We start from the raw sequence: 18620 nt of genomic DNA on the forward strand, positions 1-18620 counted from the left end.
ACAAGAGGGAATGGCAGGCCATTGGGGTTTGCTGCCTGTCAGCTGGAGGTGCAGCCTCATCTTCAAATTTTGAAAAGGAATCCCATCAACCAGGAGGGTAAAACAAACAGCACAGGGGCAGGGAGTGGAGGGAGAACTTGTACAAAGAGTGTCTATGCAAGGAGGAGGGGTTTTCTGCGTGGGTCAGATCCCAGCACAGGGGTCCAGTGAGGCAGGAGGCCTGGGACGGAGCTTGCGAACCAGAAGCTGAGAAGGCAGTGATACACACTGTACGAATGCAAGGCCATTATGTGTACTGACAAAGATAGAATTTGGTCCCATCGCAACAGCGCAAATACAGCCTCTGTGTTTACCTTGCTCTATCTTGCATCCCCGCAGTTAATTCTGGGTTTATCTGGGTTATTTTAATCCCTGATAGCCCATGTTCGTAGAACACTTAGAGGAAGTATGCGGAGATCATCTACCATGACCGACCACTAAACTGAGCAGGTGTAACACAGTACAATGGGTGAGCATGGGTCCTGCAGAACTGGTGGGAACCAGAGGGAGCAGCTGGACTGCCGCTTACCAGCTGCATGATCTCCAGCACGGTACCTGTGCCCTCAGAGACTAACTCCTCTTCTTCTGTGAGAAGGAAAATAACAGGCCCTCCCTCGTAGGGATGTAGAAAAGAAGAATGGGATATCGCACACGGAAAGCACAGAGCAAGTGCCAGAAACGTCCACCACTGTTCTAAGTGTTTCCTTACCTTTCCCAGGTCCCAAGCCCCATCAACAATCTAAAAACAAAGCAAACAGAATCATGGGATCCTGGGAGAACTAAAGCCCCCAGGATAAAAAGTCCTGAGTACTATCAGGTCCTGCTTCTGTGCATGAACAAACAGAACCCCCAAGACAGGCAGCTGCTGATGGTATCAAAACCAGCACCCAAGGGTGGGCATCTGTACAGCTGTTAAGTTACCATACAGGGTGCCACACCCCAGGTGAGAGAGAGTCCAGGGGTTCAAGCCCCATCTCCGCTTCAGACCCAACTTCCTGCTAATGCTCACCCTGGAAAGCAGCAGGTGGTGGCTCAGGTCCCTGGGTCCCTGCCACTCAAATGGGAGATCCAGGCTGAGTTCCAGACTCCTGGCCTTAGCCTGGCCCAGCCTCAGCTGTCAGCAGACATGTGGGAAATGAGTCAGGGAATGAAAGGTCTCTCCCCCCACCCCCGCTCTCTCCTTTCGAAACAAACAACAATATCTACAACAAAACAAACAACAATATCTACAACAAAGTCCCTAGCACCCAGGGTCCTGCCTTCCAGTTCAGACCTCTTTCAGCCAACAAGTAACTGTCTACTTTTGTAAGGCATTAGCTAAGGTTGCACTCAAAGCACTCAGCTCTGGACATAACACACTTCTGTCCAGTGTACCCTTTATAAGCCTTCTGGTAACAATGTGTTTTGTTAATGTGGTAAGAGAACAAGTGAAGAAAAAACACAAAAATAGAAGCCCACATACCTCAGCCATTACAACCCAGTCCATAAGGAAGAACTGTCCTTTACTTTGTGTTTACGAGTACTCAGACATGCTAATCTTACAGCCCTAAGGTCCATATTGAGGAGGTATAAAATACAATGCCGGGGCTGACGCTGTGGCAAAGCAGATTAAGCACCCACCTGCAGCACCAGCAACCCATATGGGCGCCAGTTCAACTCCCGGCTGCTCCACTTCTGATCCAGCTCCCTTCTAATGCACCTGGGAAAGCAGTGGAAGATGGCCCAAGTACTTGGGCCCCTGCACCCATGTGGGAGACCCAGATGAAGCTCCTGGCTTTGGATCGGCCCCTGCTCTGGCCATTGTGGCCATTTGGGGGGGTGAACCAGCATATGGAAGATATCTCTCTCTCTCTCTCTCGCTCTCCCTCCGCCCCTCTGTAACTCTGCCTCTCAAATAAATAAGTAATTCTTTTTTTTAAAAAAAAATACAATCCCAGACTTCAAACTGTACCTGGTTTGACTTGGGCAAGAGACAAAACCCTAAGAGGAAAGGCAGATGTGGAACAATTCTACGTAGGAACTGCTGACCTCACGTGAACCCAGCGCCAGCTCTCAGCACCCCTGCGAGCAGGTCCACCAGGCCTCAAGAGGGACCTGAAGCCATCTATAAAGCCCTCTGGGGGAAGCAGAGCGATTCAGTGCTTACCAAGTAACAGGAAATTCCAGTGGACAGAGGAACAAGTTAAAAGAAATCACAAGGAGGTAAACACAAGTGGGGACATTCCTGGAGTCCAACCCATGGCTCTCCTTAACAAGGGCATGAGACAGGGGAGAGCAGAAGGCATGCTGGAAATTAAAACAAACTTAAAAGACATCACAGTCGAAGGTAAACCACGGTTGGATCCTAAGTCAAACAAACACTGTGTAAACAATCCAGGCTATCTGAGGAGAGGCAGGCAGTTAGTCTAACGGGAAAGATGTCCTCTTCCTGTACTGGGATGCCTGGGTTCTAATCTCCACCTTCGAATCCAGGCTACCGTGCACCGTGGGAGGTGGCGGCGATGGCTCAAGTGACTGGGTTCCTGCCACCCCCACGGGAGAACTGGATTGAGCTCCCTGCTCCTACTTTCTTTGAAGACTTTTAGGGATCAAACCAGCAGATAGCAACAATCTCTCTCTGCCCCTCAAATAAACAAGTGAATAAGGGTATCTGAGTGTGTTCCTGGCATTAGGGGACTCCAAAGAAATTATTCATTTCGCTTGAGCTGTGGGGTGCAGATTACTGGTTTGGGGAGTATGCAAGAAATCAGTAAGTTTTCTTGTACATACTGAAATATATTGCAGTAAAATTAAATGTGATCCAGAATTCGCTTCAAAATATTCAAAGGAGGAACAACAAAAAGAATGAAGCAAAGTAAGCCCTGGTTAACCAGTGAAGCTGGATGCGGGTCATGGGGGTGATGAGTAACAGACTCATACACCACTCTCTCTACTTCTATGTATGTTTGAAACAGTCCGTGACTTAAAAGTAAGGGGCCGGGGTCGAGGCACAGCAGGTTAAGCTGCCACTTTCAACATCAGTGTCCCATACAGAAGTCCCAGCTGCTCTGCTTCTGCTCCAGCTCCCTGCTAATGCGCCTGGGAAAGCAGCAGAAGATGGTTCAAGTGCTTGGGCCCCTGCACCCAGATGGGAGACCTGGATGGAGTTCTAGGCTGGCCCAGTCCTGGCTATTACGGTCATTTGGGGAGTGAACCAGCAGACAAAAAAACTTTGTCTGTATGTCTGTCTCTCTCTGTCACTCTCTCAAAGAAACAAATCTTACAAAAAAAAAAAAAAAAAAAAAAGGAGAAGAAGAAGAAAAGAAAGAAGAAAGCCCATCTATTTTGAAGTCGTTTAAGACCTAAAATGGCAACAAAACTGCCTACTACACCCTGACTAATTCATCAATGCAATCTCAGTGATCAGAAAAATTTCAAGATGCACCTGGCTCAGGGATTCCAAGACCTGGCCGCCATGAAAAGCCCCTCCCAAGCCACCTCAGAATCCACCTCCCCAGTGAGGACCCAAGAAAGGACAGTGCTGTTAAGTGTCGCAGGTGGATTCTGATGCAATCAGTGTGGCCCCTCTTGCAACAGCTGAGCCCAACAGCTGCCAGTGGGGTAGGGTGCCAAGCCCTCAGGGCCAGGGACCACACAGGATTCCACGTTCTCACTGCTATGCCCAGCTTAAACATGTCCTGCATTTTTGAAAGAACAAAACAAGTGAATGCAGGTTGGAGGCCTGGGATAGAAAGGACACAGGACACTATGGAGGACACAGAGAGGGTATAGGGAGATCCAAAAAGACGGACGCCTTGGTGTCCCCCAGAGGAGGGCATCGTGGGGACTGACAGGCGACCTAATGGGAAAAGATGGTTGCACCATCTTTGGGACATCACTTGTGTTCAGGGTCACCTAATCATAAGTTGTTTTATTTCAGGGCCGGTGCTGTCACGTAGTGGACTAAGGCTCCGCCTGCAGCGCCGGCACCCCATATGGGCGCTGGTTCGTGTCCCAGCCATTCCTCTTCTGATCCAGCTCCCTGCTGTGGCCTGGGAAAGCAGTGAAAGATGGCCCAACTCCTTGGGCCCCTGCATCAGCGTGGGAGACCCAGAAGAAGCTCCTGGCTTCAGATCAGCTCAGCCCTGGAGAGTAGACCAGTGGAGGAAGACCTTTCTCTCTGTCTCTGCCTCTCTATAACTCTCAAATAAATAAGTAAAATCTTTAAAAACAAAATGGAATGGCTAAGCCAGGGCACACAATTTGCAAGGCTTCCATTCTCACCTTTGTCTAATGCATTTCGCACCAATATTTGGGTGTATTTAAGTCACCGTACTGAAGCTAAACCTCAGAGTGGGAGCTACGGCCAAGAACAATTCCCCGGGGAGAAACAAGTGTACCTGGAGGACTGACGGGGCTGTCGCTGGGCAAAGTATCAGAGCGAAAACATCCCATTTCACTCGGCGAGCCTAGCAGAAAACCCCAAGTGAACGGGCCAGGGCCAGTGTCCCATCAGCACAGACCACAGAGAAGCATACTCAGGAGTCTGCAGGGGTCACAGCAGCCACCAGCTGGCCTGCAGGGACCCCAGGGAAAGAGGAAAATCTCACAGCCCTTGCTTGTTCCACGCCTCACAAACACTGGGAACAACCTCCCAACCAGAAAACTGACTAGCACTTGATCAGATACACATCGACACAAGTCAGGATGGCTAAGAAGCCAGAACTCAGCAGTTCATAATATTAACAATCTCAAGTTTAAAACCGCCCCCTTTCAACAGCTGATGTCTCTGTCTATCCAGAGTGACAACTGGCACAGCCAGAAAACATGACTCCCAGAAACCAGTGCAGGTTGAGGGGCCAGGGGGCAGGGCAGGGGGGAAGGGACAGAGTTCTTTCAGGTGTCCCAAACACACACCAGCCACCAGGGCTGACAGACGAGTCCTCCCAAGTCTTGCTGCACACTTGGGAGTTGGTCTTGTTTAACATTTCAGAGTGTGCATTTGCTAAATTACTTTTATGTGCAGCAGCATTATGTCAAACACGGAGACACAGGCACGCAGGAACTTGTAGAATGGTTTACAGCATGGACACGCGGCCCTGGGGGCTCAGCACTTTCTCCTCTATGTTCTAGGTAGGGGAATGCTTTCTCAGACCTTGCCCGCCACGGGGACTCCCGCACGCAGAAGCTTCTCACACCACCAGCTCGGTTCTTCAAGGAGAGCAGTGAGATTCTCTTCAGTTCAAAGAATGATTTTCAAACACGCATCAGAGCCAAGTCCAGAAGTGGGTCTCCAAACGCCCAAACTGGGATGCCCGGGGCGGGGGGGGGTGGGGTGGACTTGTGGGAACAGAAGGCTCCTCCTACTTGATGACAAGCTGTTCCAGTTACCTAACAATACACACCTGGGGAAGGAATATGCACATTCACACATAGACCCAGCTCCTTTGTACCTGGCGCCCTCTTCCTTGCCTACAACCCTGCCCCTCTTCCCTCCAGCCCTGCCTCTCCATCCTCAGGAGCACTGCCACTCCTACGCTCCAAAGTCAAGGACAACAGCCCTGGGCTCCACAAAGTCATTTCTGGAGAGAAAGAAATTAAAGACCCCCAACCTTGCCTGGCTATTGACACCCCACAACAGTGGCTCTGCACCCAAACCTGAACTTCAAAATGCATGAAAACAAGACACCTGCTGCACACAGCTGCATCACCAACATATAATGCAAGGCCAGAAACCCCAGTCCCATGAAAACGCTGCACAGGGAATTACACTGGCAACTTATTGTCACCGTAGCTATCTCACTTCTCAGACCTTTTCAGGTGACAGTTTTCTTTTCCAGGTCTCACGGTGGACTGCAGTCCTATTGTTCCTAGTATATTCCATCTAAGAAAAGCAAATAATCAAAACCATCTTTCCCTAGCCAACCACGAAGCACAAGCTAAGGCTTTAAAGTCAAAATTCAACTTTTTTAAAGTCAGTCTCTAATGAGAACCTTACCCGGAGCCAATTTTTCATACTCACAGAATTACAAAGTTGCCACAGTCACTTTCCAGGATATTTCAAAAAGCTCATGGAAAATAGAATTAAAAGATAAGTTTATTTTGATGTAAAAATTTCTTGGAAATCCACACATAGTTTTTTCATAATATGCATCTTCCATAAACTTTTTGAAGGATCCTCACATGCACCAGCTTCATAAAAGGTTACCTGCAACACATGCTTCTGTTTGGCTTAGGCAGAGATAAGGACGTGCAAGTCTCCTCCAAATGCGCGTTACTGTCCACTGATTCCAGAACCCTGGAGAAGCTGCCTGTATCCGAGCTGAGAAGTATTCAGAAAGAAGAGTGATGCCATGTTTTTTTTTTCTTAATGGCCACCCTTTGATGACAGATCTTTGCTTGAAGCCTAAAACGGAAGTGGCCCATCCACACGGAGGGCACACCCTCTGGATCACAGTGCTGATGGGAACCACACCGATGGGAAACCTCAACATGCACAGATACTAAAAACCACACAACTCAATGCTTAAGAAAAGGAAGGTATTCGCCACCCTCCACAAGAAGGAAAATGAAATCCACCTACAACAGCTACCTCAGCATGGTCAACAGAGATTCATTTTTTAATGGAGAAAAATTATAACCAAAAAAGCAAAAAACAGAAAGCACTGAACTTGAGTTCTGGACGCAAGAGGCTTACCTGACTCCGCTCCTTGTCCACTTTCTTAAAACACTTATTCAACGACAAATTATGTCTCACTGAGTTCTTCCACCCAGTAGGCGCGTTTGCAAAATACGGGAAATGTTCCAAGATCCAGTTGTAAATATCCTTCACGGGCAGGCGCTTGGTCGGAGAGTCCTCGATGGCCATGAATATGAGGCAGCTGAAGGAGTAGGGCGGCTTGCAGTTGGGGTTCTGCCTGGCATCGTAGGGAAGGTCGGAGCGGGCCGGGGACGGGGGCGTGTCGTCGTCCAGGTCCTGGACGGGGCTGACGCTCCTCAGCACCGGCTCCCCAAAGCTCTTCAGCAGGTTCTTGCTCTCGTGCAGCCAGTTCAGGTTGGTCAGCTCCTCATCTTCCATGGCCCCCTCCTCTTGTTTGATGTCGGGCAGGGAGAAGTCGAGGTCATCGTCTTCCTGAAGGGCCTTGGAGAAACCGCTGCCCCGGTAACACTGACTCAGTCCGCTGGGGACACTAATCCCTGAGCTTTCTGGCTTCTTACTGGGAGGCATGACTGGACCCATTTACGTGAAGGCTCCTGGGAAAGACACGGCAAAGAAAGGAGGAGTTGGTGAAACCCAGACCTGGCCCTGCCCCCCCTTCACTCCCCAGCTACATGGGGATCCCACCTCATGACCCCACACTGAGCCACACAAACCACAATCCCACCGTGTGGAGAACCACTGAAGGCCGGCGCCGCGGCTCACTAGGCTAATCCTCCGCCTAGCGGCGCCGGCACACCGGGTTCTAGTCCCGGTCAGGACGCCGGATTCTGTCCCGGTTGCCCCTCTTCCAGGCCAGCTCTCTGCTGTGGCCAGCGAGTGCAGTGGAGGATGGCCCAAGTGCTTGGGCCCTGCACCCCATGGGAGACCAGGAAAAGCACCTGGCTCCTGGCTCCTGCCATCGGATCAGCACGGTGCGCCGGCCGCAGCGCACCGGCCGCGGCGGCCATTGGAGGGTGAACCAACGGCAAAGGAAGACCTTTCTCTCTGTCTCTCTCTCTCTCTCTCACTGTCCACTCTGCCTGTCAAAAAAAAAAAGAGAACCACTGAAAAGAAGCCGATGCCCCTTAAACAAAACAAGAAAACATTCACAGCACCCGGGGGATGGTGGTGTGGTGTAATGGGTAAAGCTGCCAACGTGTATCACCAGCATCCCATATGGGCACCGGTTCACATCCCAGCTGCTCCACTTCCCATACAGCTCCCCTGCTAATGCGCCCGGGGAACACAGCAGAGGATGGCTGCAGTGCTTGGGCCCCTGCACCCACGTGGGACACCTGGCTCCTGGCTTTGACCTGGCCCAGCTCTGGCCACTGCAGCCATCTGAGGAGTGAACCAGCAGATGGAAGCTTTCTCTCTGTCTTGCCCCCCCCCGCCCCCGTAACTGTGCCTTTCAAATAAGTAAATCTTTAAAAAATATGTATTTATAGTACCTTTAATGTGCAAATGCCTCATAGAATAGCAAATTCCACAATGACTTCTTCCTAGAGCTATGCAAACTCTGCAACCCTGGCGAAAAAAACAGATTATTTCTTGATGCCTCCACTTTTCTGTAATACACACATATATGGTCGTTCAAGTTTCATAATAAACACTGTAAGTGCAGTGTTGGGGTCAGTGCTGTGGTGTAGCAGGAAAAGCCGCCACCAGCAGTGCCAGCATCCCATATGAGCGCCAGTTCGAGATTCAGATTCTCCACTTCTGACCCAGCGCTCTGCCACGGCCTGGGAACGCAGTAGAGGAAGGTGCAAGTGTTTGGGCCCCTGCACCCAAGTGAGAGACCTGGAAGAAGCTCCTGGCTCCTGGCTTCGGATCAGCCCAGCTCCAGCCATTACGGCCATCTGGAGAGTGAGTCATCAATGGAAGACCTCTCTCTCTCTCTCTCTCTCTCTCTCTGCCCCTGCCCCTGCCTCTCTGTAACTCTGCTTTCAAGTAAATAAATAAATCTTGAAAAAAAATAAAATAAGTGAAGTGCACAATTCCTGTTGCTTTGTTATTGGTCTTGGTTAGCTTCTCAAGAATAGAAAATACCTGTAAAAAGGACAGTTGTTTTAGATTAATTTCAGCCATTTCCACATAAAAATCACTCCCAATGGCCTTAGAATTAAAGCTGCGGCCACAGCGAGCACCAATCTGGTTGTTGTTTCCCATCCCCCCCACAAAACTCAATACCAAAAACTGCAACTGTGATGATGATGCAAGTCTAAAGAGGGATGAGAGAAAAATGCTGTGCAGATTCAGACTAGAAGAAGTAGTGTGCTGCATTTTATTGGGATACTATACCCAGGAGGAAAAAGATAAGAACCTCAGGCCACACACAAATCAATGCGAACAAAAGGGGCAGGTGTGGTGGCACAGCAGGTTAAGCCTATGCTGGGGATGCACCTGGGATCAAACCCCACCTCCAGTACTGATCCAGCTTCCTGCTAACGTGCCTGGGAGGCGGCAGCTGATGGCTCAGGTACTGGGGTTTCCGGCACCCACAGGACAGACCTGGATGGAATTCCAGGCTCCTGCCTCTGGTAGGTCGCTGTGACCATTTGGGGAATGAACCAGCAGATGAAAGATCTCTCTTTTTTTCTGTCTCTCTGCCTTTTAAACTTCACCACCACAACAAAAGAATCAGTGAAATACATCAGGAGAGCAACAGGCAGCTTCCAGGCAGGAAGGCAAATGCAAGAAAAATTGCTACAGAATTCTAATCCCTGCCATCCCCCGCCAGCCACCATTCCCATTTTTCGTTTTAATCAATGACAAAGAACAGGGAGTAAAATAATATCTGATGAGAAAAGAAAAGGAGGTGGCGAGTCCACAAACAGAGTAACCCCTACAGATGCACAAGCATGTCCGGTCCCCAGTGTGAGATAGAAGTAACAGTCAAGATAACGAGAACGGGCTCCCACTCTCCTTTGTAGAGCTAACACAATGTGCTGGGCTTAAGAGTGTCTGTTTTTAATTTCTGCAGTCAACTAGAAGAATGAACGCAACAAAGGCAAAGACATGAGCACTCCAAATCTCTAAATGTCCATTAACACTCCATCTAAAGTAACCGCCATGTTATCCGGGGAAGCCCCAAGATGGGATTCCATAGAGCACAATGTGGGGGGCCAAGAGTGCCCGGGCCGGCAGCCCTCTCCTCCTCCCCAAAGGTGGACAATGTAAGGGAACCTCCAAAAGGTCCAGGAGAAATACAAGTAAAAGTTAAGTTTATGCTGGTGCAAAAAAAAATTTAAAAATCCACACACTTTTTTCTTTCACAATACACATTGTCTGCAGACTTTCAGACGATCCGTCCTTTGCATGGATCCCCAAAATGTTCTGTACCAACATACACTTATTTTCTAATTCCATTTTCCATGAACTTTTGGAAGTCCTCTCGTTTGCACGGAGCCAGGGCGTCCTGCAAAGAAATAGGGGGACGCTAGGCAGGTGCTGCTGTGAGATGCCTCATTCTAAGGAGAAGAAACTTCCAAGGGCTGACAGGAGCTCAGGTTCACCCACAGACAAGGACACAACCCCGAGCAGTACACGACACACTGCTGAAAAACAAATCGGGCTTCGTATCTTTAGGTCTGGGGACCTCACAGGGCACAACCTGACACCGCTTCTAACTTTTACACAAACGAATCAAAACCAGGCTTCTCTCTCAAGGACCCCTCCGAGCCCAGCGGAAAATGTTCCTCACACAGCCCGAGCACAAAAGACAAGCACTGAGCCGCCAAAGTCCACTTCTGCTCCCAATGAAAGTTTTATGTCTCCTCAGCTTCCAAACAGGAAAATTATATCATGGCTGACAGTAAAGTAATTTAATTGCACTGTTGCCATGACAACGTGCTGCTCTCTTTCTTTTTAATTTGCTTATTTGTCAGCAGCTTCCCAAAGGAACTAACACACGATTCTCCATGTTTTCTTTTGTTTTAAACAAACACTGCCAGCGAGGTGCTTTTATTAGAAAAATGGCACGGTCAAGAAGAAAGGGTTTGCGGGTGGAGGTGGAGGGTTCAGCGGTTCTGGATCGTTTTTTCTGCTTTGTGTAAGGTCCCCTCGCACTCTGCAACTGTCCGCAGGAGCCCCACACACCCCGCAGGTTACGGCAACCGTAAGCAAGGCTGCTGAGCCCAACAGTTCCATGCAAAAAAAAAAAAAAAAAAAAAAAAACAGTTCCCAGAAACCGCAGCTGAGGAGTTTTCCATTATTATACTCTAACTGCATAATTCGCCCAATCTTTTTCTCCCTCTTATTTCGGAGAAAGGTCATGTGAGCCTGCAATGGAGCCAACATTTCCAACCTGCTGCCAACAGGGTTACTGCACCAGACACGCAAACAGCCAGGCGCGGGCCACCTCTCCGCAACTTTTCGGCGCGGTGTCGAGTTCGCTACACACACACCCGCTCGCTTTGCTTTTTGGTGACGACCCGCTCCGCTTCCTTCTCTGAAGGGAGGGAGGCTTGGTTTCTTGCCTGGTATCTAAAAGTCTCCAAATTATCGATAAAGCTGAGATGGGCTAGGTGTGAACAGATGCTGGCGTGGACTTGAACAACACACGCACACAGTCGAGGAACCCTCGCCACGCCGAGCCGGGGAGCCCGGAGTTTGGGGGGCCGGCGCCCCCGGGCGCGCGCGCACGCGCCGCACTCGCGTCTACTGTACTTGTCAAAAACATTTCAAGGGGACCTGCGGGAGCGGCGATTGGCCGCCCCGCGCGTCCATCAGCGGCGTTGCCAGGCGACGGGGAAACTGCTCCGCTCGGCGCTTACGGGGCGATCTGGAGCTCGCATACCTTCACTGCCGGTCAGATGTCATAAACCTTTTAGTAGCCGCCGCGCGGCGAGCCCCAGCCACGGATCAATCGGAGCCCGCCGCCCCCCAACTTGTCCAGAGCCCAAGGGGGGGGTTCGAAGGCCACTGGGGTGAGGAGGGGTCGGTCCGAGGGCTCCGGAGACGGTCGCCTCCTGCACGGCTGGGGGGGGGGGGCTTTGTTAGGAGCCCGCTTCCCTCCGTGGGGTCTCCCCCTGGCCTGCATCCCCAGCCAGGCCGGGGCGGCGGGGACCCCTCCTCGCAGACCTGACCGGGTCTTTCCCCGTCGGAAACCCGGGCTCCGGGAAGGGCGCGCACGTCGGGCAGGAAACTCTCCGGCCCGGGCAACTTCCCCGCCCGGGGCTCCCGGGCTCCCCGCCGGGCCAGGCCCTCCCGCGGGACTGGAAGGGTCCCGGGGGCTTCCGGGCTTCTCCAGGACGGCTGGGGCAGGCCTCCCCGGCAGGCGCCCTGCCTCCTACCCCACCCCCAGCCCGCCGGGGCAGCGCGTACTCACCTGGCCGGAGCGGGCGCGGGGGCGCGGGGGCGCCGCTGCCCTTCAGCGCAGCCGACAAACTTTCGCGGGCGCCCAGCGGGCATCGCTCGGGGGCCCCGCGAGGGACGCGCGGGCGCGGCGCGGCGAGGCCGGGCCGGCGGGCGGCGGGGGGCGGCCGCGGGCGCGGGCGGCAGGGGCGCGGGGGTCGCGGCGCGGCATGGGACCTGCGGCGTCCGCCGGGCGCGCCGCGCGTCCTCCCGCCGGCCCCGCCGCTCTCCCCGCCCCGTCCCGCCTCCCGCTCGCCTCCGCCGCGGCGCGTCGGGCCGGGGCGCGCCGAGCGGCGAGAAATTGTTTCCACTGCAAACAAAAAAAGGCGACACATGACCAGGCAGGAGGAGGGGGAGCGCGGGGAGGGAGGGAGGGAGGGGCGGGGAGGGCCGGGGCGGAGGGAGCGGGAGAGACGGAAAACGTGGGCCGGGCCGCCGGCGGCCTGGGGCGCGCGGCGCGGACCCGCCGGGGAGGCCCCTGCGCGCGCTCCCCGCGGCCCGGCCCGACCCGCGCCTGGCGTCCCGCGCTCCCGAGGAGCAATCGGCTCCGGGCCGGGTGCGGTGAACTCGGGGTCCCGTGCCCCAGGGGCGGCCGAGGGCGTGGGCGGCGGGGCAGGTGGGGCCGGCGGCGCGTGGCCGTTTCCTCCCCGGGCTCCAGCGCTGCGCCGCTGGCAACGTGTCGCCGGAACGCTCCTGCCCCATCCGCTTGCCTTACATGGGTCGAAAGTAAAAATAAAAAGAATTACGATGCGGACGAGGCTGGTGAGGGAGGGTGAGACTTCTCCCCCAACTACTGCGTCCTGGCGGGCCGCCTGAGCCCATGTCGGCGCCCACCGCCAGCCCCGGGAGGAGAGGTGCCCGGCCTCCCGCCCAGGTGGCCCGTGTCTGCCAGGGGGCGGTTGTGGTCATCACCGGGCAGGAGATGCGCCCCCAGGGCCACACCGGAGGGGCCCCTCTGGCGGGAGGTGCTCAATGCCCAGCCGGCTTGCGGGCCTGGAGCGAAAACCAGTCTCCTGGGCGCACGCAGCTCTTCTCGGAGCGCGACTGCCGACTCACAAGCCACGCAGCCAATGGCGAGCCAAGGCCCCTCCAGAGAAAGGCCACCCACTGCTGAAGGCACACCAACCAGCTGCCTCCCGAGAGGATGAAAGCCAATGAGTCGGACAGGACACCCTTGTGGAGACATAAATAGAAACAAGGTTGTACTCGCTCCCAGGTAGCCACGCGGGTCGATTCCCTACAGCGGAGCCCGGGGCTCTCTTCCCACCACCCCCATTACGCCCACCTGAGCCATCGTGAGCTTTGTGACACTGCAGAACCAACAGCCCGGTGTGCCCCCCAACCCCGCCGGCGGCACCTTTCCACCCAGCCCAAGGGGATGGGAAGGGAAACGCTTCTGAAAATGTGTTCTGCTTCCAAAACCAAAGGAGCCCCGCTCAACCCGAGTCAGGTTAGTGTCCCCAAGCAGGCTTCAGGAGGGCAGATGGCAAACCTTTTGGCAAGGAAGTGCCTCCCCAACTCAGGGACTTGGCCCTCACTACTTCCCAGGGCTGTGACAACGCCTACTGGGGGACGATCGGGGTGGAACCCTAGACACAGCCTGAGGTCATCCAGCCCCACCCCTTTTATCATTGAGTGCACTGCGGGACCCACCCCAAGTCACCAAGCAAAAGGTAGGAGGTGGCACACTACATCATCTTGAGACTCAGGGCCAGGACTGGTGGCAAAGCCAGGATCAGGACAAGCTCAGTCTCCAGGCCCCCCGGCCCCCATCAGCACATCCGTTGAGGGTGCTTCAGCTGAGACTTGGTCCAAGCCCCTGGCTGGCCTGGAAAAGGCAGAAATCACCCTCATCCATCACCAGCTCCCCAGCCCACCACAACACTCTCTACTTTAAGTAGCGGTGGCACGTTATTTTCACCCCAGTCTCTCTTTCCTCCGAGTGGCAAGATAAAGCAGGTGAGCGAAGGTCGCTGCACACACAGAAAGTGTCTTTAAAACTCTGCAAGCACCTAGCAAACTCCAGTGACTCCACAGAACGTGGAAGCAGAGGTGGAGTGTGATGAGGTGAGCTGCCTTTCTCTCCCTCTGCCTGCTTTTGGTTTCTTGCATTCTCAGACCTATTTCTTAATTTCTCTTCTCCATTACAGAAGCAGTAAGAGATGTGAGGAAGTGCAGGACCTGCCCATCTGTCTGTCTGAACTGGGGGGGTGGGGGATCCAGACGTTTGCTGTAAGCCAAAGGAGGTCTCCAGGCGGCCTTTTCTGCGCTCAGGACATGCTCCCCACTAGAAGGCTGCGTGGGCCAAATCCGTCTGGGAGAACACCCCAGTCTCCATTCTCTCAGAAAGCACCCTGTGTCTTAGAGGCCCAGAAGTGACAAAATAACAAGTTGAGCCCCTTATAACATTGTTGACCAACACCTTTACAGCTGAATCCTACCTGCGTCCTGGAACTCTGGGAAATACCGGAGACTTGATGGTACTGGGCTGGAGAGCACAAAATTACAAGAGGTCTTAAAAAGTTTGGGGCAAGTGGGCTAAAAGACAAGTTCATTTTGGTGTGGAAAATTTGAAATCCCAGCACTTTGAGGAAGTCTTCAAAAAGTTTATAGAAAATGTGTATTAGCAAAACACTATGCATTGATTTCAAAAAAATTTACACCAATATAACCTTCAATTCCATATTCCATGAACTTTTTGAAGTACCCTGAGCAACCGCGTCCCTCTCCTCCCTGTCAGATGGCTTTCTTGCTCACTGATGGCCACACACGCCTGCCGGCACCAAGTCTTGCAGTCATCTGAGTCAGTGGTGCTCAGATCTTCCACCACACAGTTCAAAATCTCAGGGAAACAATCTGATTGGCCTCGTCCAAGTCAGGTGACTGCCCCCTTCTTCCTCCCTCCCACAGCTGAGACAAGGGGCCTGGGGGAACAGATGGCCTGGACAAGGGAAGAGATGCAGTGAGATGAGTGGGTGTTCCATTTGTGGAAGTAGGGAATGGTGTTCTATACCTGAGCTGCTTGGCTGGAGATGCCCATCAGAACCACCTGGGAAGCCACACCTGGGAAGCCACACCTAAGGAGTCTCCCAGAACGTGACCCAGGAATGTGCATTTTCAAAAAGCACCATGGACTGATTCTGTTTGCAAACTCTTGTTCCAGGTAGGAGAAATGAATGACACCAGCAGATTTATCAAATATGACGACTTGATTGCCATAGAAGATGCACTCCCATGTTGAATAAATATTTACGGAGTGCCCACCATGTTCATGGAACTATGCTAGGTGCCACAGAAACAAGGTCTCTGTGTCTAGGGGCACATGTTAGTAGACAAGAGGACAAACATCCTAATCACTCTGAATAAATACCAGGGGGAGCAGCTCATATACTCTCTAAGTTTAGAGGACAAAGGGGCTCCCTGAATATCGTGAGCCCAGAAGTTGCACTAGATGCAATAGGATTAAAAAAGATGAACGGAATGGGATAGTGAAGCCAAGATGAATTTTGGGAGAGGAAAGACGACATAAGACCTTCACAGGAAATCCGTACAAAATGGGAATGCTTTTTAAAGATGTGTTTTGGAGGCCGGCACCGTGGCTCACTAGGCTAATTCTCCGCCTAGCGGCGCCGGCACACCAGGTTCTAGTCCCGGTTGGGGCGCCGGATTCTGTCCCGATTGCCCCTCTTCCAGGCCAGCTCTCTGCTGTGGCCAGGGAGTGCAGTGGAGGATGGCCCAGGTGCTTGGGCCCTGCACCCCATGGGAGACCAGGAAAAGCACCTGGCTCCTGGCTCCTGCCATCGGATCAGTGCGGTGCGCCAGCCGCAGCGCGCCGGCCGCAGCGGCCATTGGAGGGTGAACCAACGGCAAAGGAAGACCTTTCTCTCTGTTTCTCTCTCACTGTCCACTCTGCCTGTCAAAAAAAAAAAAAAAAAAAAAAAAAAAAAAAAAAAAAAAAAAAAAAGATGTGTTTTGGAGGCAGGTTTGCCCACACCCCATATCAGAGTACCTGGGTTCAGGTCCAGGCACTGCTTCTAGTCCCAGCTCCCTGCTAATGTCACCCAGAGAGACAGCAGGTTGTGACTCAAGTAACTAGAGGCCCTGCCACCTGTGTGGGAAACTAGGATGGAGTTCTGGACTCCTGGTTTTGGCCTGGCCCAGCCCTGGCTGTTGTGGAGAGTGAACCAGTATTGCACAGAAGATCTCTCTGTGTCTGTGTAATTGGGTGAAAAAAATGCTAAAGTGGTGATGTTAGAGTTGGGGAGTGATTTCTTTCGCCTGCTTCTTTCATACTTGTTCATTTTCCAGAGTTTCTGCAATGAACACCCATTGCACATGGAATGTTCTAAAGTTGGCTGTGGGACTCCAGAGCAGTGGTTCTCAAACTTGGGAGTCCACTGGAACTAGCTGGAGGGAGGACTTGCTGAAAGGAGCCACCTGCCTTTGCATCCCCTCCCAGCGCCCACTCCCAGGTGATGCTGCTGCTCCCACTGCTGGCCCGCGGAGTTAGAGAAGAGTCCTAAGAGTAGAAACAATGACTACAGAAGAACCTTCAGAGGGAGAACCAGTAGGATTTGGGAAATGATTGAATATGAGAAGAGAGGGAGAGATTATGGTCGGAGATAAGGCCTTAATCATGGGCTGACTGGCTCTTAGAGATAAGGCACTAGAATGATCTTGGTAATGGATCCAAAACAAAACAAAACAAAAAGCACCTTGCTTCCTTCCCCTCTGTGAAGACCACAGCTGGAAGACCCCAGACCTCTTGCCCAGTTGGAAAGCTTGGTCAGGCTTCCTTTGGCTTTCTGGTCATCCTCTCCTGGGGTTGCCCTTTTGTAAATTCTTGTTGTTTTCGTGACCCATTCTGAAGGGTGGAGCCTGGGAAAAGGCTTCTTAGAATTCTCCAGCAGGGAACAGAGCCAGGAGGCTTAGGGGAGGGGTGTGTGTCAAAGGAAAGTGTAGCTGAACCGGTGCAGCCAAGTTCATTAGCTCAGGTGCCCCCGCCAAACCCAGGCTTGTCACCTTGCCTACTGGCAGCAAACTGAAAATATAGAACCTGTCAACTCCTCTGAGCATAAACACAAGTGCAGACTGGTGATCTGGAATCCAGATTTAGTCAACTCACAGAGAGGACTAAGAACCAGGACAAAGAAAAGATGTAGCCACCAAGGCCGGTGCTGTGGCGTAGCAGGTAAAGCCACCACCTGCAATGCCGGCATCCCATATGGGCACCGGTTCGCGGTCTGGCTGCTGCACCTCCGATCCAGCTCTCTGCTATGGCCTGGGAAAGCAAAGCCAAGATGGCCCAAGTCCTCGGGCCCCTGCACCTGCATGGGAGACCCAGAAGAATCTGCTGGCCCCCGGTTTCAAATGGGCACAGCTCCAGCCGTTGTGGCCATCTGGGGAGTGAGCCAGCAGATGGAAGACCTCTCTCTCTCTTTCTCTTTCTGCCTCTGCCTCTCTGTAACTCTGCCTTTCAAATAAATAAATCCTAAGGAAAAAAAATCAGCAACTGCCCTCCAAGAAACGGGGGAACTCTGGGAGCATTTCTGCATTCTGCACAGGAAGCCACCGCTTGCGACACCAGCATCCTGTGTCAGAGCACCAGTTCAGGTCCTGGCTGCTGCACTTCTGATCCAGCTCCCTGCTAAAGCACCTGGGAAAGTAGCAGAAGGTGCCCCAAGTGCTTGTGTCCCTGCCCCGGATATGGAAGACCTGAATAGAGTTCCTGGCTTAAGCCTGGCCCAGCCAGCCCTACCTGTTGGCCGCTATTTTGGGAATGAATCAACAGATAGAAGATACCACTCTCTCTTTCTCTCTTTGTGTGTGTTTGTTCCTCTCTATTGATCTGCCTTTGAAATTAAGTATTCATTAAAAAAAAAAAGAAAAAGTAACCATAGCTCTATCTGGCAGTGACAGCCTGCCCACGCAAACATGCTTGTCGCAAAGAATCTCCATCGGTCTCCAGAAGAGAAGAGGAAACCCCAATTCTTACGCCATGGATCGAAGTGCCCAGGACGCTCTAATACCACCACAGCTGTGCACTAACAGGAGTGTATGTGTTGGCGGCTCCACTGCCCTCTGCCAGCCTACAGGAGGAAATGTAAGGCTTACAGAGGATGCCCCTTCAGAAGGAAGCAGCCCCCAAAGCACCCTGAGTCAAGATGAAATGGATTGGGGTCAGCACGGTGGCACAGCCCATATGGGTGCCACTTTGAGTCCCAGCTGCTCCACTTCCAGTCCAGCTCCCTGCTCATGTGCCTGGGAAAACAGCTTGGGCCTCCGCACCCACAGGGGAGACCCAGATGAAGCTCCTGGCTTAACCCAGCCCTGGTCATTGCAGACATTTGGAGAGAGAACCAGTGGATGGAAGATCTCTCTTTCTCTGTCTCTGCTTCTCTCTCTCTGTAATGCTGCCTTTCAAATAAGTAAATACATCTTTGTTGATAATTTATTTTAAAAGAAAGATGAGATACCTTCCCAATAAATACATTTTGGATTTTAAAAAATTGAAAAAATGCTCACCAAACCTAATAGCAAGGCCAGA

At 52.6% G+C, this 18620-nt stretch overlaps 1 protein-coding gene across 22 annotated transcripts in view; it reads right to left on the bottom strand.

The window, feature by feature from the left end:
* Positions 1-18620, bottom strand: part of FOXN3 (forkhead box N3) — a 462718-nt gene that overhangs the window by 244291 nt on the left and 199807 nt on the right. For 16 of the 22 annotated variants that reach the window (XM_070065521.1, XM_070065510.1, XM_070065508.1 and 13 more), the window contains one exon: positions 6716-7272. In XM_070065521.1, the coding sequence (XP_069921622.1) occupies positions 6716-7258 (543 nt within the window). In that variant the 5' untranslated portion in view covers positions 7259-7272. Of the gene's footprint in view, positions 1-6715; positions 7273-8169; positions 8246-12047; positions 12315-18620 lie in introns of those variants that run through there. The other 6 variants (XM_070065509.1, XM_070065517.1, XM_008271935.4 and 3 more) reach the window with 4 other exon arrangements.

Source organism: Oryctolagus cuniculus, chromosome 20 (assembly GCF_964237555.1).
Source record: "Oryctolagus cuniculus chromosome 20, mOryCun1.1, whole genome shotgun sequence".
In the NCBI taxonomy this organism is placed as follows: domain Eukaryota; kingdom Metazoa; phylum Chordata; class Mammalia; order Lagomorpha; family Leporidae; genus Oryctolagus; species Oryctolagus cuniculus.